The following is a 25,923-nucleotide window of genomic DNA, read 5'->3' as shown; positions in this document are numbered from 1 at the left end:
TAAAAATATCGCAACTAAATAGACAAGGAGAGAGTTCTGAGTATTTTCCTTTTCTTCATGCCTTCAATCAGTTTGTTATTCTTGGCAGAAAAGTCATTTTCCCCCTACCTTTAAAGCAATGTAATTAAAAGCTTTCTGGCATTCTGAGAGGAAAAGGTTCAGAACTGCTTAAAGCCACCTTCTGATTTCTTCACAGCAGCTGTCTCAAGCAGAATTTTTAGTCAAGCCACTTGCTACCTACAGCAATGGTGTTCAACAAAAATGAAGGGCTTAGAATAATAAAATAGGAGTAATTAAAAAAAAAAAAAAACCACAAACCAAACCACACACCAGGATTTACTTCTGTTGACTCATGCCTGGCAACACAATAGCATTAAACAGAAAGCCGTTTATCACAACTCACCTCCCCCCTTGATCTCTTATGAACAATACAATTGCTTTGAACCTACTTCCACATCCACATTACTCGACTCTATGATACTTTTATTGACTCCACCAGGCTTTGATATCAAGCTGACTTTACAGACCAGAAGTTGAATTCTTCTTAGGACAACCTATGCCCAAAGCAACAGAGAAGAGAAGTGCTGCTCTTCTTCATCTGCAGAACAAAGAGCTTGCCTTCCTAGCGTTTCTGTCATGGCTTCTCAGACATGGCTATTCCCTCTGTTTTCCAGGAGTTAGGATAAAAGAAAGCTATGCTAATCCTTTACAAATATCTCCAAATCTTAAGAAATGTAGATGATCACTTTGCTATCACTTGCCATTGTCTATCTATACATTAAATCCCGACCTCTGTATGGAAAGAGCATAAAGGCACAAACAAACAAAAAATCTAAGCCTAAGAGTATTAAAAACCCCATAGGCATGGATCACCTAAATATTTTACCATTTACAGAAAGTGGTACTAGAAGTAGGCCATTTGAAAGAAAACAAACACTAAGTTTCATCAGGGGGTTTTAAACATATTTCGTCTTGTTTAATTTTAATTTGTCATTGCTTCTGACAAAAAGAAACAAAACAAAACAAAACACCCAAACACCTCCTTCCTGCCTAAATTGCAGTGTGAATTTGCAGATTGATTTTTCAAAGTGGGGTTGGAACATAGTTGCATGTCTGACAAAAGTGATAGTTCATAGTATTTGGTAGCTAGAAGGTTTTTTTATTTATACTGTTATGAGTAAAACTCATAAATGCCACGTATTGTTGCTGTTAAAACAAAATGCAAGTTCTTGGAAGAAGGTAACACAATAGAAACAACTCAATTATGCTCCTCTTTGTTTAGGAAGAGTTAAGATATTCAAAATATGTTTACTTTGGTCCATCACAAAAAGAACAGATATCCTGCTAGAATTTGTTCTATGTATAGGAATTTCCAGAGAAGGTCATGGTTCTGTCCTGCACCACAGGCAAACATAAATAGTCCCAAACTAACAGCTGTTGCAGCACGTGCCCATGAGGAGAATACATAGGACAAGTTTGTGAAAGCAGACTTCTTTAAACAAGTTCTGGCCTCAACTCTCTTCCCTCAAGGTGATACAGGGCATCTTCTATGCAAATTTAAGGTCAGTCCCAAAGCTGAGCAGCCTCCATCAAGTTAACTCAGCATCCTACTTCTTACACACACGAAATTAACTAATCTTGTAAACTTGAAAAGCTCACGCACCTTTCATATCACTCAAAAGTAAAGCTAAGGGTATACCATTATAAAATTAAGTACATACAAATGTACAGGCTTCTATAGGGCTAAGTTACAATTCACCAACTATCTACTAGTAATCATGTCAATTATGCCATAATTCCACAAATTTATTTTGCTCTCGACATTTTTTTAAACAAAGGTGACAATCAATACACTTTGTTTTACATACTCAGAGTCCAGCATGCGTTGTTTTAAATGAGAAAATGCTCTCAAATACTTCATAACACACTGCCAAAAGTGATAAGCTGAGCCTGATCACATGGCACAGCTTTGTGTGGTTTTTTTGTCCTTTTAAAAAATACATACTATTACTTTTTTTTTTTCCTTAAACAAGCTCTATCATACCAAATGCATTGTCAAAGGAGACATCACAGCTTTACAACACAAGTGTATTTTATCCACTTTTTTTGTATCAGACTTAAAAGACCACAAAGTAAACGTACCTGTGTTCTGTGAGAACATTTACTGCTGATGGATGGTTGGCACAGTATGCAAGGTATAAGCTTTTCATTTGTGGCATCAAATTTAGAAAACATCCTCCAACCCTCTGCTGAGCTTCAGGCAACCTAAAAACAGAGTAATAGATGAAATTACTGTAATATCAACCAAACACAGAACTAAATTAAAGCCTGGAAAAGCAGTGTATACCAGGGTTTTCTTTTTGTTTTGTTGTTGTGTGGGTTTGTTGGTTTGTTTGTTTTTAATAAACAGATAGATTTCTATGGTCACTGACCAGCAATCAACACCTTTCTCTTCCTTCTTTACAACTTCAACCCTGTAACTGTCAGGCCTGATTATGCTACCACAGTATATGCAGAATATGGTACATACATGTAAGATGGTCATTCAGCAAAATTTTTTCAAGTATTAGTGGTAATTAGCACCTTCTTTAGGAGTTTGATTTTCAGTCAACATACTTCTCTGTTAGAACAGTTTACTATCCACTTATATATGCCATGTCTAATCTTAAAAGCAGTATTTCAGCACTTAGACAAAAACTGAATGGAGTAGCAACAGGATTCTCTCCCTCTACCCTACACCAGCAGAGATCATAGGCTTAAAATATTCATTAAAAGATCTAAGTACCATATTAAGCTCTGATAGCACAAACAGAAGCCAGTTACAGTGCAGTAACAGGCTGCTTTTACACAATTGTCACTCATCTTGCTTTTCAAGGACCATAACACACTTTAAGTTGGTTTGTAACCAGGGCAAGAATGCTGCTTTACCACCGTCAGTACAGAAATACTTTCTATAACTCATACTTCCTTAACCTTTCATGCTCAAATGCACCACATTTGCTAAGCAGTGAAAGAAAATTTCACAATTCTGTTCAGAAGAACTTATTTTGTCTAGCATAAAATGGTGCTTAAATAACAGCAGGCTCAGTGACTTTGGCAAAAAAACATGACTCAGCAGGAGAAGCAGTATTTAGAAGAAAAGCTTACTTTCACACAGTCTTGGTGAACCTAATCAGTTTTGATCAGGTTTGTCAGAGGAATATACACACATTTATTCACATAAATAAGGGAGAACAGGATACGAAGAAAGATACTATGAATATACACAGCATATATTTCAAAAGGTTTTAGCAGAAACTGTAATCTCAAATTGCAGTAAGAAAATATCTGGAGTATAAATATCTGAAATTGTCTGTGTGGCACCAGCTTAGAACTGGTACAATCAGCAAAATGAAGTCGTCTGGCTTCTCATTTCGCATCTGCATAAGCGGGGGGGGGGGAAGAAAAATGCAACTCTTCCAGTCTTATTCTTAGTATCTCCTTAAGCTGCATATTTCAGATACAAATAAAGGCACTCTCATGTGTTTTTTTAAACTCTAAAATAATTTTCAAGTTAAACACAAACTGATGGGAAGAAGCATATACTCTAACCAGCCAGGCTTCCTTACTGCTACCATATCACCATTCTCAGAACCACTCAAAAATATCTATACTACATTGCTTCCTATGTGAGAGAGAATAAATTAGACAAACAAGCGAATGATATCGTAAGGGTGTCAGAAGGGATGAAACCCTATTATTTTCTACAGAGCAACTCCCACTTGAACGACTGACCCTCTTCAGCAGCAGGTTGTATGGCCAATAGCCAATTGTATAACCCACACCGAAGTTAACCAGAAGATGGGACAGTAAGTTTTCACCAGTCCTAGGCTACAAGCTTGTCCCTGACATCTTGTCTAAACCCACTGTACAACAGGTGCAAGGAGATGAAATGTTTCAATTTCTCAATACGTTTCCTCTCCTTGCATAAAGATTGCATCTCCTAACACAAATATGCTGAGTCTTTGCTTCAGCTTGTTTGCAAGATGAGACATACACTGGATTTTGTTGTTGTCATCATCCATTTAACTACTCTTAAAACCACTATTTCACACTGCTCTAAAGCTAGATGAGTTCTCAGTAAGTATTCAACACACATGCTGTTAGCAGTCAAAGGTTTTCATGCTAGCATTAGTTCCAACAATTCTCTCTGGAAGAATATTGTTTTTATTTAAAAACAAAGTTTTTAAAAGTCCAGATTTTCTGCAATTGTCCTGAACATGTGCATAAAGTCTCTAAACATCAATGTTTAGCATATTCCCTTGGAAAAGGTGAAAGATGCTCCAGTGAACATCAGTAGAAAAGAACCATTCAGCTGTCCAGGACTGCTGCTCCTCCAGGCAGGGAATGTTCCCATCCTGCTCAAAGACAGTCACCTTGTCCCACTCTAGGTTCGCTCATAGTAGTTAAAATTCAAAGTTCATCGCAAGAAATATTCCCCCAAATTTAAAAACAGTTAAGTCTGTCTCCTATTAAGTTGTTCAGTCCCTCTGTACGATGTGGGAAGACCTACCCAATATGAAGTCAAACTTGACTACACAAACATTCAAAACACAAGGTGGGGGAAACACGCTTCCATATTTGAAAGCAGCATTCATTATAGACACCCAGAAAATGACAGCTGAATCCCAGATACACTCTGATCACATTATCAGCACTCCTTATATTAAAGGCTAGAGCCCATATTTTATTGTCTGCATAGAATCATAGAATCATTAAGGTTGGAAAAGACCCTTAAGATCATCGAGTCCAACCATTAACCTATCACTGCCAAGTCCACCACTAAACCATGTCCTCAAGCACCACAGCTACCCGTCTTTTAAACACCTCCAGGGATGGAGACTCAACCACTTCCCTGGGCAGCCTGTTCCAGTGCCTGACCACCCTTTCAGTGAAGAAGTTTTTCCTAATATCCAACCTAAACTTCCCCTGGCGCAGCTTGAGGCCACTTCCTCTCATCCTATCCCTCGTTACTTGGGAGAAGAGACCGACCCCCACCTCACTACAGCCTCCTTTCAGGTAGTTGTAGAGAGCAATGAGGTCTCCCCTCAGCCTCCTCTTCTCCAGGCTAAACATCCCCAGCTCCCTCAGCCGCTCCTCATAAGACTTGTGCTCCAGACCCTTCACCAACTTCGTTGCCCTTCTTTGGGCACACACCAGCACCTCGATGGCCTTCTTGTAGTGAGGGGCCCAAAACTGAACACAGCACTCGAGGTGCGGCCTCACCAATGCCAACTACAGGGGCACGATCACCTCCCTGGTCCTGCTGGCCACACTATTCTTGATACAGGCCAGGATGTCATTGGCCCTCTTGGCCACCTGAGCACACTGCTGGCTCATATTCCGCCAGCTGTCAACCAACACCCCCAGGTCCTTTTCCTTTGGGCAGCTCTGCAGCCACTCCTCCCCCAGCCTGTAGCGTTGCATGGGGTTGTTGTGACCCAGGTGCAGGACCCAGCACTTGGCCTTGTTGAACCTCACACAGTTGGCCCCGGCCCAATGATCCAGCCTGTCCAGGTCCCTCTGCAGGGCCTTCCTACCTTCCAGCAGATCGACACTTCCACCCAACTTGGTGTCATCTGCAAACTTACTGAGGGTGCACTCAATCCCCTCATCCAGATCATCAGTGAAGATATCGAACAGGACCGGCCCCAACACTGAGCCCTGGGGAACACCACTCATGACCGGCCACCAACTGGATTTGACTCCATTCACCACCACTCTCTGGGCTCGGCCGTCCAGCCAGTTTTTAACCCAGCGCAGAGTGCACTTATCCAAGCCGTGAGCAGCCAGCTTCTCCCAGAGAGAAGCTCCTGCTGTGGGAGACAGTGTCAAAGGCCTTACTAAAGTCTAAGCAGACCACATCCACAGCCTTCCCCTCATCCACTAAGCGGGTCACCTTGTCATAGAAGGAGACCAGGTTAGTGAAGCAGGACCTCCCTTTCGTAAACTCATCTTCATTTCTCTTTCAAGAAAAGTTTAAATTCTGAAATCAGAGTGGCTGCTTTTGCAGGTATTTAGGGGAAAACCAGGGGCATTTCCCAGGATATTAAGGGAATGCTATGCTACAGCCTTCCAAGCAGCGTTTCCTGCCTAGCAGCTGGTCCTCTTTAATAAATCTAAGCATGAGCTAATAATACATTCCTCAAGTAATAGATGCAGCAAAAGCCTCAAACTCTGAAGACATGCTCAAGGCATATAACTCAGTATTAAATAGTAAGAGGCCCCAAGAAACAGTTGTGAAAATGGTTAATTTGTCTTTTCATACTGTAGTGCTGGGAGGGGGAGAGTGAATTATGGCTGTTTGCACCAAGCAGACATCTGTGTCTTCTCAGTCTGCTGTTCTTTTAGCAGAATGAAAGACTGACATTATTCTCTTTTACATGTTGCACATGCATTGCAACTTTATATTGCATATGCTTTGTTGAATTAAGATAATTAACAGACTTTACGAGGGGGTGGCAACTCATCCCCTTTGACTTCTCTAATCCATGCATTAGTTGCAAGCGTTCTACTATTTTTAGAGTAACAATTAATAAATTATCGATATCACCTTCAACTGCTGAAAAAACAATTTAAAGCCTATCACCACATCATAAAAACCTTTTAGTAATTAATGCGTTCAGTGAAGAGTACAGTATTTTACAATTTATTCTGAAATTGTCATCCCAATATCCTTCTCATATATGTGATTCCTTTTTAATTAAAGTATCAAATAATATTTATACAGATATATAAACGATAACTTCAGTTATAAAAAGGCCAAAGACATGTTTTGATTTCATTTACAGAATTAAAGAACCATAACAAAGCCTCTGCTGTTCTACACATGCTAGAGGCATCATCATACAACTACACCTAAACCACTTAACAGATTATTTGCTTGTTGGAGTTACATCCAATAGCTATCAGTTCTGTTTCTGCAGACTTAAACTGGGTTCCCATGAATGAACATCAACGTGCATGATAATTTGAGAAAAGAAAGAAAATACCTCATTACTCAATCACACTTACTTTAAGATTCTGATCAAAACCGATGATCAGAACTGAACTAAAGCTTGACTGGCAGCTGATAGAGAAAGAGTGACATTACGGAATATCTAATTATGTCCTGCATGTTTTGAAGTAACCTGCCTTAGTTTTGGTGTCAGTAGACATTACAACATTCTAAGAAAGGCTGTGGAAACTCCGATGAATCCAGACAAATGTAAACACAGACTAACAGAGGCAATTTTAAAAGAAAAGTAGATAGCAAAGTGTAATCAACATTGTATGTTGGTTTTGTTTCTTTGGTTGGTTGGTTGGGGTTTTTTTTTTTGCAAGGAAAAGATCAGATGTCCCTAAATTTCACTTGACTATGTGGTTACTATAAGAGTGTCATGCAGTAATGTGTGTGTGTACACACACAGACACAGACCCACACAGACCCACACCCCCCTGCAGAACCTGCCACAAACTGGAAACTTCCAATTATCTGGGTGGCTTTTCCTGCTCTTCCCCATCTCCTCCCACAGAAAGATAAACAGCATAATTTCCTGCCCCTCTCTCAGCCTCTTGAAGGAGCTGGAGCATCAACGGTGTTTGCAGGAGGTCAGTACAGAGAATGTCTTGAACTTAAAAGCTGATAGCAGAGAAGACCCAGGACAACTGAAGTTCTGCAAAAATTAAGGGATAATTGTGATTAATGACTCCAACGGATGCAGTTTGTGAAGAAACACAAGATGAGATGTTATCTCCTGAGGTTTCACAGTTGACAAGGTTACCGAAATAAGGGGGACACTTCGCGACTTTCTGAGCTACTGTTTGCACAAATGGAGGCACTATTCAACTTATTCACAATCCATGTCTAATTTTCAATGCTCTCTTCACAACCATACCTTTCACTATTTGTCTGTTTGCCTTACCTCTCAGACACCAGTTAATACACGTTTGTTTCAGGCAATCTGAAGACACCACGTTCAAATTCACTAAGACTGATAGCCTTATTTCTGTTGATACTCACAATAACCATCAGCAAGGGACAATACTGGGATAAACCTTTAACAGACTTAATTTGTATCTGCACTCCAAAAAACAAACCTGAAACACTGATGAATTTTGGATTACATTTAAGCTATCTCCCTCTCACACCGTGGCCTCCCCCTCTTTTTTTTTTTTTTTTTTTTAATTCCCCTTCCACTCCAGGATCACCCCAGAACATGAATTATCTGCTTGCACTCAAACACAGAACAAGATAAACAACGCAGTTACTGTGACTGCAAGAGCAGGGACACGAGGGAAAGAGAGGGCAAAACCCAGCTACGGCTATTATGGGGCAGGGAGGTAAGTCTGCGATACCACCTAAAAGACAGCCAATGCCTTCCACTTGCTACAGAGATGACACCTAAGCAGTCCATGCAGGCTGGTGTCACCAGCCAGCCTGTGTGTCGTGTCCTTCCCCTTACTGAGAAGTACACCCACAGACTGACAGCTTCTATTCCCAGGTGAATGGAAGATTGGTTTTTTTCATAGCAGGAGACATCTGTTCAGTCTCCTGCTACAAAAATACCCAAAGATCAATACTTCCAATAGAGATCATTTAGATCAGCCCAGAGGTCACTTGATGGACACTGACTTTGTTCATAGACTCTTCTGCTGCATGAACCACTGCAGAACTGAGCTTTGGCACTGGATCACCAATCTGAAAAGAGACCTAGAGCACCGGACCACTTTTTGTCTTCAAGAAACCGGAGGACGGAGCGCTCTTGCCCTGTTCACTGTCAGAAATCCACCCTTTTGCAGCTGAAGACTCCGGCAGCATCTCTCTGCCTTGTCAGTTACATTCCATCCATCCAAACAAAGTGCACTTCATCAGTTAAAACCCACACTTTTGAAGCAGGTCAGCCAGAGATTCTCACTCAATGCTAGTTACACTCCTTTCATATGCCACTTTTGTTCAGTAAATAAAGAAGAGAAGTCACCCCAAACAAATCCATCCGACGGTGCGCGGCACCCAGGCAGGCAGACAAGAGGTGTTCCCAGGCCTGTGACAGATGGAGCAGCCCACAGGAGCACCACCGTGACGCTGCAACAGAGGCCAACCGGGACAAGCTGAAAGCGGACAAACCTCTAGCAATGCACCAAAAGAGCTTTAAGGCTGGGGTGGGAGGGTGGCACACAATCAAAACCAAATCACATCCCCCAACAACTCCTTCCCCCAAAACACACAAAAAGCCCACTACAACATTATGTGTTCTGGGGGAAAAAACAAACAAACAAACAAACCCCAACCAAACAACAACGTGAGAATTAAACAAGCCAATGTGGTGCAGGCAAGAAGAAGAGAAGCAGCAGGAAGTTTCTGTCACGGGAGTACAGGCCAGGATTTGTTAAGAGAAAACTCAAATGACAAACTGACCCGAGTGGTGTGTGGAATTCAAAAAACATTCAACTCTCATGCCCAAGAACAGGAATTTGTCAAGCAACGTAGGCTGGCGGCACCACAACTGGCATTTGGTCATTCCGACATGTCAAGTTTGAAAAAACACGACACCAGATGCTGCAATATAAAGTGCCTGAATGATGGAACTATAAGCTCCCTGCCAAAAATAAAATAAAATGATAAATCTATTTTCAGCCCGGGAGCTACTCTGAGTTTACAGAACAGGTTCACCAGCCAAAAAAACATGGCAAAATGACAAAAAACAAGGCAGCAGGGCAAGCATTCTTTTACACGATGGGAATCATGATGGATTAGATTCAAAACAGGAGGAAGCTGGACGCTCAAGTCAATATGCTATGATGAAAATTAAACTGGAAATACAACTTGGCATGACCAGCATATTTATGAAAAGAAAATAAGACAATGTTTGCAGTAACCCTTCAGTAACCCTAGGGCATCAATTCCTCTGCCCACCTACTAGCATCCATTATGTTCCTAGTATATAACACAGCAATATTTCACTTACCAGGAAGAAGAAATAAAGGACATTATGAGAAGGTGCTCTAATAGAGTTTAAATCAAGGAAGGAATTCTAAATAAGCTTTCTGAGCTTGAAGCTACATTATGGTATCAAATTAATCTACACACCAATTTAAAACACAGCTTGCAGTAATACTTGTTTAAAGGCATACGCTCTTCCACTCTTGTTTTTAATACCAACTTAATAAAAAGTTTTAAAAGATGGCAGTCTGTTCATGCAAGGCACTTCATTTCCCCAACTTCTGATTCACAGAAAGAAAATCACGGTAACAAAAGAATGAGACAAAGCACAGTGACAAGAAAAGAAAGGAAACACTTAAGTATGTGGACAAACGGTCATTCTCAGGGATTTAGACACCTAACTGATCAAGTCTAACTTGCCAGAAAGAATATCCTTCTTTCTCAAACACAGTGTGGAAGAAAGGCCATTTCAAGAATGCTTCCATTCCACTGCTGAGTAGCCATCTAAACTACACCGTCATCCTCCCCATTCTCCCCAGTCTAAGTTGTCCAGAGGCAGAAGAGAGGGAGAGAAGCCAGGTGGCAGGAGGACATGGGATCCAAACTCAGCAACAGGACCAGACACACATTACTGCCTAGTGGGGACGCAGCTTATACTTTGTCATGACAAAGCTTCCTCTTCACACAGAGTAGCGCAGAGGAAAAGAGGAGGAAAAGGTCAAAACAACAAGACACACGGAGCTGATCTAAAGATCACTGCTGCCAAAGGATGGAGGAGAAAACACCTCTAAGACATTCATTCCTTCCCACAGCCAAGTGCTCCCAAAAGACTGAAACTTGCCTAAGCCTTCACTAGCAATTCAAATTACTAACTTGGCAGAAAACAAGCAAATTGGAATTAGCAAGTTGCCTTAGCTCACCACGTGGTCAGACAAAACCAGAACACAGGCAAAGAAAAGGACGCAACAGAGGTTAGGAACAGGAACTCCACTTTTAGTGGAGTTTGAACGCTAGAAAGTTGTTAGGACAATTCAAATGTGATATGGTCACCTTACACCCCCAAGTGCTGAGGTACAAGCTTAAAAATATCCAGCTACCACTTCAGCCTAACCTATGGAAGGAGGACAGGTGTCTTCATCCCATTCTTTCTGTGCTTCATGCTTCCTATATGGCACAGTACAGGCATTGAGGCGTATTTTTAAATTCAGATTGCTCTTTCTGCCTATCCTGCACACCTCTCCCAGTACATTTTGATGATTACCATTGTTTAGGACAGCAGAATACTAAGCACAAGCGTTCTCATACAGCGTCCTTCATCCAAGTCACTTGCCCCCTCCTCCACTGTTCCATCACAACATAATCTCCCTTCATTCTTTCTCTCACTTTAAGAAAAGACTTAAAATTCATGCCTCCAAAACAAAAAACCACCACTCTGCCACTTCCCCACTGGTATGCAACTGCATCATGGAAATTCACAAATTGTTTCCAAACTACATAGAAATTCCTACCTCTGCAAGTGCATCCTAAGGCCAATATCTATCTGCACAAGCAATCAATGCATTATCCAAACCAGATAGCCACAACTTAAAAATAGCAGCAGTCCCAGAGTACCAGCCTCAAATCATGCTTGGTTGTCAAAAGAGCCTTTAACACAGATTTAATGCTCATTCTTTAACTCGGGCTACGTCCTTTTAGCTACCAGTTGCCAAAGGTTTATTTGGAGCTGCTCTGTTTTTACCTTAGTTTGGGCTGTACTGCTGTAGCAACTATCCTTAGAGTGAAAGGAACAAAAATTATCACAAACAACATACACAAGTAAAATAAGAAAAAATATTTGCTTGTTAGAATTTTACAGTATCTGGTATGCATAGTACTTACTTGGTGCATTCTTCTAAAGACTGTACAAGCATTTGCTGGAAAGAACTTATTTCTTCCAGGTTTCCCATTAAGTATGAAGTATTTGCCGAGTTTAACCTGGAGTCAAAATAAATAAAAGGTTTGCAGTTATTGACTAATCATGCTTTAATAAGACCCAGAACCTTAACTGAAAATGCCTACTAGTTCTTAGCTCAAGGACCAGACTGTTTTAGTCAGCAAGCAAACTGAATAAAAGCAAGCCCTGCCTCAAAAATCTCACAGTCCACACAAGAAAATACACATTGACATTGAAATTTCGACCATGTAAACCCTCCCCAATACAAGAGATCGCAAGCTTAATTTAAAAACAAACCAAAACAAACTCACATACTTTTCACTGGCTTGTAATGGTCGCAGGTAGTTTGAGAGCATTGTTTGTAGCTCCTTAGCATATTCATTTTCTGTTTCTAATATATTTTGTAGCACCTACAATAAATGACAGTTGCTAATTGGTATTTTTTAAGAGATACTTCAAAATGTTCAAATCAATACCAGTTTTAAAGCATACTAAAATTTACTTAGCACTAGGAAAATTTAAATGAGCGTTCCTACATTAAAAATTTAAGTATCAGCAAGAAAGCACTGGATACATTGAATACATCTATGAAATTCACAGGAAAAAACCCACCACACACACACACAATGAGCCATCCTTTAGCCGTATACAAAAGAAGTGATAAACTAACAGGAATTTCACCCCACTTAAAACTTTCACTGTAAAATCTGAGAGCCACACAGAGCGTTCTTCCAAAGCTAGAGGTAATTATTCCTCTTATGTACTTCAGAACAGTCAAAGATCATCAGAGGTTGGTAAAGCACAATAGAAGTCATAAGAGAAATGAACAATTAGTGTCGTTTTCTTGGTCTCAATTACAACACATTACAACTAATCTTGCTCGCAAAGCGTTTACTTATTCAGATGCACTGCTCTATCTAGAAGGTCTGAATATTAACAGGTTTATAAATATCAAGTAATTGACAACTTTACTTTGCAATGTGATCAGCATTATTGCATTCTTTTTAAGTGAGGCTGCCTAATTCTCCACTGGGAGTGCAATAATACACACTACCATGGGAAAATTACAACAGATTGTGATGCAAAGCCAGGAATTTAAAAAAAATACAGCACACACTTGTTTTTTTGGCTGCATGTAAGTCAAACAACTGAAATACTCCCAAGTATGTACAAGAAAGCATTTTACTGGGCCATCTCCTGTGAGTCTGCTTTAGGATATCCTCCAGTATAGCCACACCAAGTTCTACTGTTCTTCTATAGCAGGTGAATTATTTTTTGCCTCCAGAAAGTTGATAATTTAGCAAGAGAATCATCAGAATTAAATGCAGTTCAATGAACACAACTGAGCTTTGAAAACTTTCTGCTATTCACTGGTCATAAGCCACACCAGAAACCTTCTCATTTTGCTACATGCCATATTTGTCAAGCCTACAGTAATATCTCATTTCAGCATTTATAGTAACTACTGTAATTGAGTGCATTATTCGCTGTTGTAGTCAATACTCTTTCTTAGAAAATAAAAAAAGCCATTCATTCCTAAATGCAAACCTGATGAAATAACTTTAAATAGTTCAGTATGTCAATGAAGAATTCACTGTTCCTTTCATTGGTGTCATTGATTCTGCTTACTCCTTGAATGCTTCTATTCATTTGGAGGGAGAGACCACTTTTGAGTTCATTCTTTTGTTGGAAATCTGAATCCTGAACTGAAGATTAAAATGTCTCCATTCTCTGCTAAACAGTATGACAGAAGAATGTCATGGGAAAAGTTATGGCTACTAACTAGGAAACTAGAGCATAAAGTACAACATGGGCATACAAATTTTAAAAAAGCTAAGGTTTTTTTGACCACTTAGACCAGAAAAGAAAAAAAAATTCCACTGATCATAGCACTAATTAAACCCCACCTTCTCTTACAGACATATAAAACAAAGTCAGTCCATTGTTAAAATGGAAATGTAAAAGTACTGAGGATCCACGGGGTTCAAAACTAAATGCAAGACCAATCTTTTCCAATATGGCTTTTCCTAAAAAAAAAAAAACCAACAACAACAACAACAACACCACCAACCAAACTCCCAGCCTAAAGTCATTACACAGCCATTAGTGGGGAAAAGGAGACTGAAAGCCAAGGACAAAAACACAGTGTCCTGATGAAGCACTGAACAGCACTAAAAGACATTTCAAGATAAAAATCAACAAATTCCATAGAGATCTTTTAAAGGCTGCACCACTGCTCCACTTTCTCAAAGAGTATTTCCATTCTTTGCTATAAACAGCTGTCTGAAAAGCTTGAAGTAAAAGTGGTTTCATGTTGGACACAACTCCATTATTTTCCTGTGCTGGTTTGGATTTTTATTTAAGGATTTTCTTTGCAATACAGAGAATATGGGACTGGAGGAAAAAGACTTAAAGGAAGAAAAAAAATGGGAAAGCTTAAAAACTAGAATTAGCAACCTGATAAATTACTGGAAAAAGGAAAATAAATGCAACTGTAAATAAAACTATGCTACAAAAGCAATGCAGAGTACTAGGTACACTTATACTGCTTTATGTTATTCTGGTAGTTCAGTGTTACACAATACTTTAGATATACACAGTTTTAAACACTTCCCAAAACACATTAAATCTATTTTTTTCTTACAAGTACAGTTTCCACTGCATGCAACATTCTTTTACTTTTAGTATCGTGTAAAAATAATAATCTTGCTTACATAGCTCTAAAACACCAGTTCTGTGAAATCTCGCATCCTTCCAGCTTGACTTACCTACCTCACGGAGAAGCTATGAGGATTAAATGCTTGGACTGTGCTTTGAAGCGGTAAGTCGTCAGTATTGCAACTCAGTATTTTGGCACCAGAGCACCCTTACATTCCTCACATCCACATCTCGCCCACATGCTCTAATAATCACCTTTCTTCCCTTTCCTGCTTTCTGCGCGTTCTGGCTGCTGCAAGACCCCATGAGACCTCGAAGACCTTGCTTCCACAACTCCACCACAACATTTGCACAGATAAGACTGGGTACCAAAAGAGCAGCATTGAAGTGGCAGCTTTTACAATCCGTAACACTGATGAATGGCAGGCACAGACAACTGAGCTTATACAACACAAGCTCTCTCAATCACACGGCATGGAAAATTCAAGCATGGTTAACAATTCTGTCACACAAAACCCCAGCCATCTCCCTAAAGCAAAAACCACCACCCAAAAAACGGATTTTAAATGACCGACATGAAGCTAATCACCTTCCAAATCAGAGGAAGAAAAGGCAGATTTCACAGCAACACTTGGGCACGATCCTGTAGCACATTCCCATTTTATGGGAGTAGTATGGCATACAACTGAAATACCACGTACTTCAGCAAAATGGTGATCAATGTCTAATTTTCCTGGATCATGAGAATCTGAGAGATGAACCCCTTAAAACAGGCCCTTGAGAGGGGCAATGTAAAGCACCGCACAAGTATACCATATCTCAAGGGTCCTTAAAAACTTTTATGAACTTCAGTAAACACAAACTCTTGACCCAACTTCAAAAGTGTGGCCTCAAAAGGAGTGCTTATTTTCCATCACTTCTCAAACACTTAAACGAAAAATGAGGTCATCCAAATACTCATACTATGGAGAAAGTTGCCCATATCTTTACCTGCTTTTAGAACAGCTACTCAATCTCAAGACAATTGTCCTGTAAGCAGAGATAAGCTAATTTTATTTTGGACACAAAGTTTTAAATTCTCAAGGGATTAACAAGTAAAAATAAAACTCATAGTGACTCCTGTTCTGTCTTCAGGGAATAACCTGCAATAATATGCCCACTTCTTCAGTAACAGGTTACTAAATTACTTCTACATGAAAAACACTTCATGCTTGATCACAAGTCTGGTTCATATTACACACTGCTGTAGACTTGTACCATTTTATGAAGGACAAGACCCTGTAGCACTAGTCATTCTCTACTAACCTGCATTCCCGAGCCAGGCAAAACATAAGCATAAACGAAATTTGCTGTCTTCTCAGCAACACCTAGTGCAAGGTGCAGCTAATAAAGCACAGTGAGACTAGGAGGTATGCAATTTGTGTTATGAACTTCAGATGGAGCTCTGTGAATCCATCAAAATAAATACGACCTTTACAAGGAGGTGAAGAACGAAGAGGTGAAAGCAGTCTCCTCTTTACATTAAGCACCCTTCCCTTAGCCTATCCTAGCCCTTCTCCCAGAAAGGGAGACGAGCAGAGCCTCTCCTACCACTTTCTGAACTTCCTCTGAACTGCCCTTTGATTTTGTCCTCAGTCTGACAAATGTACCCACAAAAATGTACTGCACAAATCCTTCCCTAGGAAAAACAGCAATAAATTTGGAGCTGTTCTGTTTTTACCTTAGCATGGGCTCAATTTTATTATCAGTGCAGACCAATGATAAGACTTCTAGCACAGGGAAGTCCCGTGTCTGCAGCTTACGTACTATGACACAACAAAAACTCAACTCACAGGTTAAACTGCTTTCACTTCAGTGAGTGGGTTTGCTGTTTGTCTTATCTACATGTAAAAATCATTACATATTTAATAATTATTAAAAACAATTATTTTATAGTTATATTGCCATTGGAAACACTTAGTATTTTTCAAGAAAACCTAGATGCTAGCTCGTCTAATTTAGGTTTTAAAGCATAGCAGTAAAGTCATCCTTCTCTGAAACAAAGTGCATGCTACAGCACAGCCTCTCATTCTTTAAGCTTACCATTTTATTCTTTTTGGTTGTTTTTTTTTTTTTTGTTTTTTGTTTTGTTGTTGTTGTTGTTTTTTAAAAAAAAGTGGGGGTGTTTTTTCCACAGTGTGGCAAAATGTGAAAACAAGACAATTATCCAATTCACTGCAGACAGATTTAAGAAGAGCACTCTAGGGCCAGTGCTCTAGTTTACTATATAGATTACTATGAACTGGTCATTTCCCACCCCTCCCACCCCCTGCATTATATCATTACCAGTTAATAAATAGCTAGCAGTCAAAACAGTGGGAATCTTTTTACATCAGTTCAATGCACCAAGAAGTTGCACCTGAGCAAGACAGAAAATAACCTAGTTCCAAGAGTAGCTATGATGATCACCAACTTTTTTTTTTTTTTATTAAACTACTTTAAAAGCCAGCTATGGCTATCTGTTTCCCAAACTATACAGTAGCTTGAGTCTGCATGATTATGATGATAGGTTATCCAGGGAACAATTACAAAAAGCACACAAGCCAAAGGTGATATTTCAAAATTGTATGGCCTTTCATAACTTAGCCGCCTTAACTATGGTTTTACGCAAATTCAAACATTTACTTCTTATTATTTTCACTGAAGTACACTACCACCCCCCAAAACGGCCTGTATTACTCTTACAGAGTAAAATATGCAACCACAAGATTCAATTCATTTTGGACACAGTCAAACTGGAGTTTTAGTTAAGCCCAAATTAAATGGCTGCAACTCTTGCTTTTCATCATATTAAGATCTATCAGGGAAATAATAATATAAGATTATATATGAGGCATGTATTTACCACTGACATAAAAAAACCAAACAACAAAACAAAACCAAAACAAAGATAAATGACTGGTGTTCAAGAGAACTGCCAATTTATTTTGATTAAAAATACAACATAGATCAAGATTAAACTTAAGTACGAGCAGTCTTCTGCCTACTGAAGGAACTAAGTCTTCTCTTTGCTGCATTCACTTCAGTTTACTTGTATTGAAAAACATCGGTTTTAACATCAACAACAACAGAGAAGACATATTTGCTACTACACACTACAGCAACTTTGAAAAAAAAAAATTACTATAAAGAGATATAGTGAAAAACAAAAGTAAAAAGGAAAACTATCCAATGTTTTGTTGCTGGACATACCACAGTAAGATCATTACTTCCTGCAGTTTGAAGGAAGGTGTGCCTGCACAGGTGCTTTCCACTGTGACTAGCAAGTGTGGGATACAACAGCCAAATTGCAGCCCTCCCTTTACTATGGAATTATGGCTACTGGACAGAGGCACCAGGCAAGCCAGGGGGAGAAGCAGGAGGTTGCTTCATTGTTTTCAGTTAGGGGACTATAAAAAACTGCTCTCTTCTTCCAGGTGGCTGGTGTTATTCATGCCACAACCGCAAAAGATGAAAGCATAAAAGGATGCTTTATGATCCCTGCTAAAAACTGACAAATAAAATTACAAACAATGACAGCTGCTTCAAAGAAAAAGGAAACAAACCTTGTGTTTTGGTTTTACACCAGCAGGGAGCAGTGGTTAACAAAAACAGTAAGATGCTTATTGCTTCCCAGTCTGTCTAGTGTTAGCAAATAAAGGATTCTCAAAATGGTTACAACACCACATTTAGAGTTTGGTATGTTTCTTACATGCATCTACTAAAGAGGTCTGACTAGGTTAAGAATTCCTACGCATGTGTTAAAGGCTGACTCTGGCTATAACGCTTTTGATGTGAAATCTATCCGTCAGTGTAAGGGAGAGGTTCCTGAAGTTAATAATTGAGTTAATTTATAAGCAGGCACTTTATAAGCAGTTAATTTATAAGGAGGCAAATTCATTCAAAATGTTCAATCTCTTGTTCAACAAACAGGACAAAAATATTCTTAATCATTTTAACACAGCAGAATTTCATTAATTCATCAAGATTGGGGAAGACTGATTGCATATTTGGGGGATGGGGGAGAAAAGGGAAATTAACAACTAGCAAAGCAAATAAAACGAGCATAATATATTACAGAGATGCCTATTATTCACTTACTTCAGACTATAATTTTGCATCATGCTTAAGAATCCGTATGTGTGATATTCTATTAAACTAATAATGATCTTGTTTATATGAGAATTCACTAAAATCCCTATCTAGTTTTGGCACTAAGGGTCTGACAAGACTGCCAAATTTTTTGTGCAGATAAGCATTTAGTTAAATGACATTCTACTGTGTATAACAGCTCACATGGAGGAAAAAGGATCACTCACCACATTGTAATAGCTTTTGTTAATTGCAGACGTATCAAACCCTTTAGGTGGACTCTTCAATGTACCTGATTTGGGGGAGACCGGTTTTTCTGAAACATAAGACATTTTTGTGTCAATGGGGTGCAATTTCATAGCTCAACACTAGAGGTCAAACAAACTGCTTTAAAATATTTATCATAAGATATAGTGAAAATAGTGCTTCACTGAGAAACATACATACTTGTGCTTGAAATTAAAGAATCAAAATGGTTCATATGTTCACAATGAATGAAACTCTAGCCTCAATGAAGGCAAGCAGAAAAACTCCCGTTCTTTTTCCTGGAACCAGGAAGTCAGTTAATAAGATTAGCTTTTCTAATATTATTTTTTAAAAACAAAACTTTGTCACAGACTGCAATTAATAAAAAAACCAAAACCACACACAACAGTCATTTCCAAACACTACACGCACTTTCAAACAAAAGCAGTATTAAGTTTTAATATCAATTTAATGAACTTGGTAAAAGCAAGAGACCAATCAAAGGCTGAACATACCAGAGGTGGAACGTTACACTCAGTCTGGTTGAAACAGAGAATCAAAACACTATACAAGTAGTGAAGTGACTTACCAGATGCCTATCGCAGAAAATCATATTTTAAAACAAATTATATTTTACTGTTAATGAAGTAAAAAATAAAAATGCTTATGCACTTGAGAACAGAGTCCATCGTAGCAATAAACACAATCCTTCCTATAATCCCATAGTGAATCTACCCCTCAGTAATGCACGCTCTTCCTGGAAGGACAACGTAAGTCTGCAAGATCAAAATAGTCCTGCGGGTTATCCGAGTGCTGACTTCCAGAAGGGAAAGGCACAGAAAACACACTCCTAAAGCCTCCCCTCCCACCTCTATCATTCCTCTAAGTCAATCACAGAGGAGCAAAGATGAGGGGAGAAACGCCAAAAGCATCATGCTGCATGATGGAGAAACAGAGGTAAGATTTACAGCGTCTCTTTTGGACCTCTCACACTTGACTTCGCACACAACCAACTGAGAATGCTTGTGCGACTGTATTTATCAGGACATTATGGTGTTTTGGGTTGTTTTTTTTTAAATAAGCAGGCTTGTCTAATATGCAAACTTCAAATAAGCATTTGAGTAATTTGCATCCAAACAATAAAATGGCAGCCTGTCAGAAAAAAAAAACAAAACAAAGCATCATCAAAACATACCTACTGAAAGTTTTACCTTTATTTTAAAAGCAAGCTCCTGTTTCAAATGCACTTTAATAAAGTTATATGAATAATTTAACTCTAGTTTACCTGATACCTCAGGCCACTAAGAATAAATTAAGCAAGTCTCAAATACAGACCTGCCTTTCCAGGAGAAGCCCAGCCAGCCAAGCTAAGGGCCAGCTAAGGGAAATTCCCATGGACAGTAAAGCTGACCAGGGAAACACCACCATAAGCAGAGCAGCCCATGTGGTACCAGCCTCTGCTGGACTGTATCCTGGGTAATTTACTGCTTCTTCAGGCTGCCCAGTTGCAGCCTCAGGGATGTTGCAAATCGAAGGCGAGCTGACTACAGATGCAGGCCACCCTTTCCTCTCCAGCGCCAGGAGCACCAGGCAGGCTGGCTGGACCTGAGGCTTTAGCCAGCAGCCCCTAAGGAGCAGCTCAGGCCCCAAGAGCACACACGTGGTATCTTTGAGGGGATTGTCTCTATATTGCACTGGAACTCTCCTCAAAGAAGCTATTCTAAAAATAAAATATGGTCTTAAAACTGCCAAACATGGGCAAAACATTTCTCCTTACCATGTTCAGAGATGACAGTAAAATCCTTTTAGTTAATATCCCCCGCCCGCCTCCTCAAGTCAGCTATAAGCCGGCAGACAGCACAAAACCCATTAGCCCCGGCAGTTATTCAGCTGGGAACACTGATGCTCTCAGCCACTGGCCCTGCAGTATATATGTGATCTGCTATACAGCTAAGGAATTCCAAGTGACAGGGCTCCTCCCATCCCCTTAAAACAAAACCATAAACCCAAGCAGATTTGTCATTAAACGCTCAATGTGAAAGAATCACCTGAAGTCATGTTGTACGTACAGCTACTCATTTATATATTATGCTACTCATTTATGGGACCATTACAACTTGTTTCTTTGTACTGAATGATGAAAATGATGCAGTTTACACACACTTGGTAATTTGCTTTCATTCTCTGTGGAAGCTCTTGACTTATCCTAAAATTTAGTGACTTTCAGGTTCACTAAATACCTAAAGGTTTATTAATCCTGTGCCAAAAAGCACGAAAGGAGAAACCAGAGTTATTTAAGGAAAAACGTAAACACTTGTTATTGAATTTTATTATAACACAGATGTCTGACCCTTGTTTATCTGGGAAAAGTTGGCTGGTCATAGAAACCTAGCTCATCTTCCAGCTACTTTGTTATCTTAAAGGGTATAAAAACACATCTCTTCCCCTAACTTTTTCTTTTCCTAAGCTGCTGAAGAAAGTGGCAGATTTTTTGCTGAAATATATAGTCATTTATATTACCAGCTGTTCAGCTGATTCAGTTATCCAGAGAGACACGATCAAATTCAGATTTAAAAACAGGACACAAAAAAGAATCACATATTCAAATAATTTTGTCTGAACAGCCATAATCAACATTCAGCTTTTAAAATGCAAAGGCCATTTCTACCGTAGAAACACAGAATTAGACAGAGCAAATCAGTCCAGCTGTCTATCACGTCTGGTATTCTGCCTCCAAGCACTGCCTTGCTTCATAAGGAGGAATAAGAAACAGTCTTGTTGCAATTAGCTTATTGCACAATGCATTACACAGAAGAAAATCCTGATCTTGCACATAAGCAATCTCTTTCTTAGCATAAACAAAGATAAGTGTTATTTATTATTATCCTTCATGAAAGATCATTAGAGTACTTTTGCAAACATATAGCATAATTCAGTAAACATTTCAAGCAGGTGTCACCCCAATTCAGCATACTGGGAATACATAATGGACTTTTAGGTCCATTGGTCTATGAAGTTTATAGGTTTTGAAAACAGCAAAACCCTAGCAACCTTGCCCACTCCAACATATAAACTCTGTTTCTCAAAGCACTGGAAAAGAGCAACCTGAGCCAGACACTAAGTTTTCCCATATGGAAGATTCTTCCCTTCTCCCTACTTTTCTCCCAGTCCCAACGTAAGTCTGTTACATTAACACTGAAAACACAGTGAAAACATGTACAGCACACGATCAAATCCAAAGGAAACAAGCATCTGCTCAAGTACGGGAAGAGACCATATTCAGCTGATGACTGAAACCAAGAGGTAAGTTACCACTATCAGTTTCTTTCCTGACCAAAGCATTACATTCAGTTGCACCCAGCTACACTGGACAATGCTTTGAAGTGGCTAGTGGCTAGTGATTAAGCAGATAGAATTCACTTAACAGATCATCTCTGGGTGGAGAGGGAAGCTGGCACAGGCTTCTTCACATTATTCTTCCAGCAAATAATTATTCTCAGTAGAACCCAAAGCAACGCAGAGTAGCTGCTTCTGTAACCTTTCCCTAAGCAGTACATAAGATGCAGTACATAAGATGCCACGAACTGTCCAAAACTGTCTTATCCTTTACAAAAATCTACCTAAGTGACTGTAAAAGAACAATTTACCCAATCCTTCCCAATGTTTTGTTTCATTCTATTTTCATTAATATGCAAGTATTTTTTTACTCGCCTTGAAATTACTTATTCTCACATGCCCTCCTATCTCTCTTCTGTCATGTCTCCAGTTTATGTCATATTCGTTTTCACACAACAGTCTACTTCATGCTACTCCACAAAGCACTCCTTCAGGACATAATTTACTAAAGCATTTCAACTGCACTGCAAAATCAGCACCACGTGTTTCTATTACTAGGCTACGGCGTGTGTAACCTAGATGCAAAGATCTGATCCAGGCTATTCCCTCCTAGAGCAGGGGAGAAAAGATGTGCCAACTGGGACACCAAAAGCTGTGTGGTCCCTATTAGTTAAGTGCTACAAGCAAGCTCCGTCTCTCAAGGCAAACTGGTTCAAGTCCAGCACCAGGAGGGCAGACCTAAACTTGTTCCTGGTTCTCAGGCTGGTTCAGGCATCACTAACTCCGCTCTGCAACATCGGCACTACGGACACTTCTTCCCTAGTCGTATTCACTTGTCCCAAACTCTGTTCTGTTTAAGCCTGTAGAGTAACACTTGACAAGAGAACAAAACGCCTCTCCAAGTGCACGTGGTTGGGGAGAGGAAAGCTAGCATGCTTGGTGGGTTCTTCTTCCCCTTTTTTTCCCCCCTTTTTTTTCAAAGCTAAAAGTGTATCTGTCCTTCCCTCATGCACCACAGGATGGGAAAAGGAGATACTCTACTCTTCCACTATACACTGGACTCTTCCCACACTGTGATTTCTTTTGTTTTTTAAATTTAACATCTAACCAGAAGAACCATTAACACTGTAATTTGCACTGGGCCTGATAATAACATAACTGTCAAGAAAGCATAACAGAAGAGAGCCTAGGACAGTAATGACATGTTAATTTCTACAATAGAAGAATTAGAATAAAGTTTGTGGCACATCAAATGTCATTTTTCAAAGCTATATTCCCTTCTACATAATCTCATGCCATTTAAACGGATTACACTTTGATGAAACCCAGCAAGTAACCATGTGATTTTTTTTTTTGTAAAATCTGATTAACATCTGACAGTAGCTAAGCAAGCACATCCCATTCTAGCTAACCCCTATTCTCTTCATCACAAGGGAACTCTCAAAATTAAGTCTCAAAATCTCTCTACTGTGCGACACAGAAGCAGCAGCGTAAGGGACAAGACTCCAACTTAAACCTTCACCCCTCCCTGCTCCATTTTACGTAAGAAAAAAAAACTCCATGACGCCACACTGTCAAATATCTAACAAGTTTACACAGTATAAATCTTTTGCCCTCTGTCATGTGTAACTATGGCAGGATGAAAATAAAGTCCTCTTATTTCAAAGTACTTCCTGACAAGTGATCAAAGAACATTAAAAAAAAAAAGCAAGATGTTACAGGGTTTAAAAAGGGAAATGAAAACATGCGCACAGGGAGGAAGAGAGAAATGGACGATCTTTTTGATCCTTACAGTGTAGGTACATACCTGAAAAGAAACTACTACTACATTTTTTTTCTTCTATTTGTAAGTTTGATCATAGGTACCACAATTTCAAACAAATCCTCCTTTTCCCCTTGGGTTGGGAGGGTGGCGGAGGAAAGAAAATTCACACTCAAAAGCAAAATAAAAAACATTCTGGGGAAAGAAATTTGGTTGAGATGGAAAAATACAGAGTCATTGTCCAGCCTAAGAAAACTAAATGCTGTGCTTTGCTCAGTAATCTCAGTATCTGCCCTACAACCATTCATAGCTCACCTCACACATGTATTAGCGGTCTTTGCTAACACTAATCATTCTGGCATAGCTAAGCCAACAAGTTACAATGTAGTAAACATGGGCACAGCTTTGTGATGTTTTAGCTACTGAGACACCTTATCATGTAACATGCCCTGCTTGTGCAATATATGCAATGTAGTTTACTTTTCTTCTAAAATTTTTAAGAAAGCAATGTGGGTAAAGGCAGTTCCCACTACTAAGTAGCTCTTTCTCCCTTTCCTTTAATATCTAACTTCAGAGCAACCGTACAAGCTAAGATTACAAATATAGTTATCTGACATTAGAGGATTTTAATTTAGAACAAAAATACATCTATCTAAACATCTAATGCCTATGAATTTTGTGAGAATTAGAACAAAAACCACACATGCAGAACGAACTTCTTTCCCTTCTTCTGTTACCCAGTTTGATGAAGACTGAAGGAATTTATTTAATCAAACCTGCCAGTTCCCAAGAGCTCTCCAAATAACGGATCATCAAAAATGATAACGCACAATGTTGCCTGTACAGAATTTCTAACTAGTTGCAGTATTTTCAGCCACATTTAAGAGAAGAAAGAAGGGTGGAGTCATACTGTCGATGCCACAGTATTTTACAGAGTATTTTGAAAACCAGTTAGATATCCAGGATGAACATTTTGTTCATAAAGAGACCTTAATCAAGAGCCAGTGTTAACAATATTATCTTGATCTTTTTAAAATCAATTCATTGTAACGCTGACAGAAAACACATTTTGAATTTGAGCCTGCAAGACAGCAAGTTCTACTAACTCATTTTAAAATACATTAGGAAAAAACAGCACTTTTGTGTTTTAACCTCATGCTCAAAGCATGAAGGCACTTGAAAACATTTCTGACTTAGGAAAATCTTAAAGTGAGGTATATATAGTTACCAGGAAGTCAAGAAAAATGGACAGTGAAAGGCTATCGACTCAAGAAATAATGAAGACTAGCAAAAATGAGCAGGAGCACAGGAGTGCAACATGACTGTCAACCCATACACATAGCCTAGATGAAACTCCTCATGAACACCCACCAGAGCCATTCATGTAACTTCAGAGCTTTGTGGCAGACAGCACTACATTCCTGTTTCAACAAGGACAGCAGAACAAAGGAAGTCCAACCTCAGGATGCAGTGGCAATGCACTTTGATACAGAAGGAAGGAGAATTACAGAAAAGCCCTCTCTAGCACTTTAAACAATACCCACAAAGCAGAAATCAGTTGAGAATAGAAATGTTCATAACAAATTTCACGCAAACAACCAAGGTGTGGGGGGGAGAGCAGCAAAATGAGAACAATGAGCTTCAAGTAAGAAGAATTCAGTAAACTTAAAAATACGAGTAAAATAAGGATTCCCACTAGTGACAATGTACAGGGAAAAGGCTCACAAGAATGACAAGTCCTTTAAAAATCAGGGGCATCTCAAAGGAAGAACAGGAAAAGTAAATGCAAATTGACATGATCAAATATTACAAATACTACAGTGGCCTCAAACACAAAAAAAAAAAAAGGAAAAGTAACTAGAAAAAGTCATGTCACCAGTTGAAATACAACTAACATGGACGTAAGGGTAGTAGCAA

The 25,923-nt window shown here is 39.2% G+C and overlaps 1 protein-coding gene across 3 annotated transcripts in view; it reads right to left on the bottom strand.

Annotated features, from left to right (window-relative positions):
• ARHGEF7 (Rho guanine nucleotide exchange factor 7) overlaps positions 1–25,923 on the bottom strand; it is a gene marked incomplete at both ends in the record, with an annotated part of 126,250 nt that overhangs the window by 39,931 nt on the left and 60,396 nt on the right. For all 3 annotated transcript variants that reach the window (XM_082304892.1, XM_082304894.1, XM_082304893.1), the window contains 4 exons: positions 2,143–2,265; positions 11,840–11,935; positions 12,210–12,304; positions 18,890–18,978. In XM_082304892.1, coding sequence (XP_082161018.1) covers positions 2,143–2,265; positions 11,840–11,935; positions 12,210–12,304; positions 18,890–18,978 — 403 coding nt within the window. The remainder of the gene's footprint in view (positions 1–2,142; positions 2,266–11,839; positions 11,936–12,209; positions 12,305–18,889; positions 18,979–25,923) is intronic.

This window comes from Platalea leucorodia (genome assembly GCF_965183815.1).
Source record: "Platalea leucorodia genome assembly, chromosome: 2".
Classification (NCBI taxonomy): domain Eukaryota; kingdom Metazoa; phylum Chordata; class Aves; order Pelecaniformes; family Threskiornithidae; genus Platalea; species Platalea leucorodia.
This window is presented reverse-complemented; position numbering and strand designations above follow the sequence as displayed.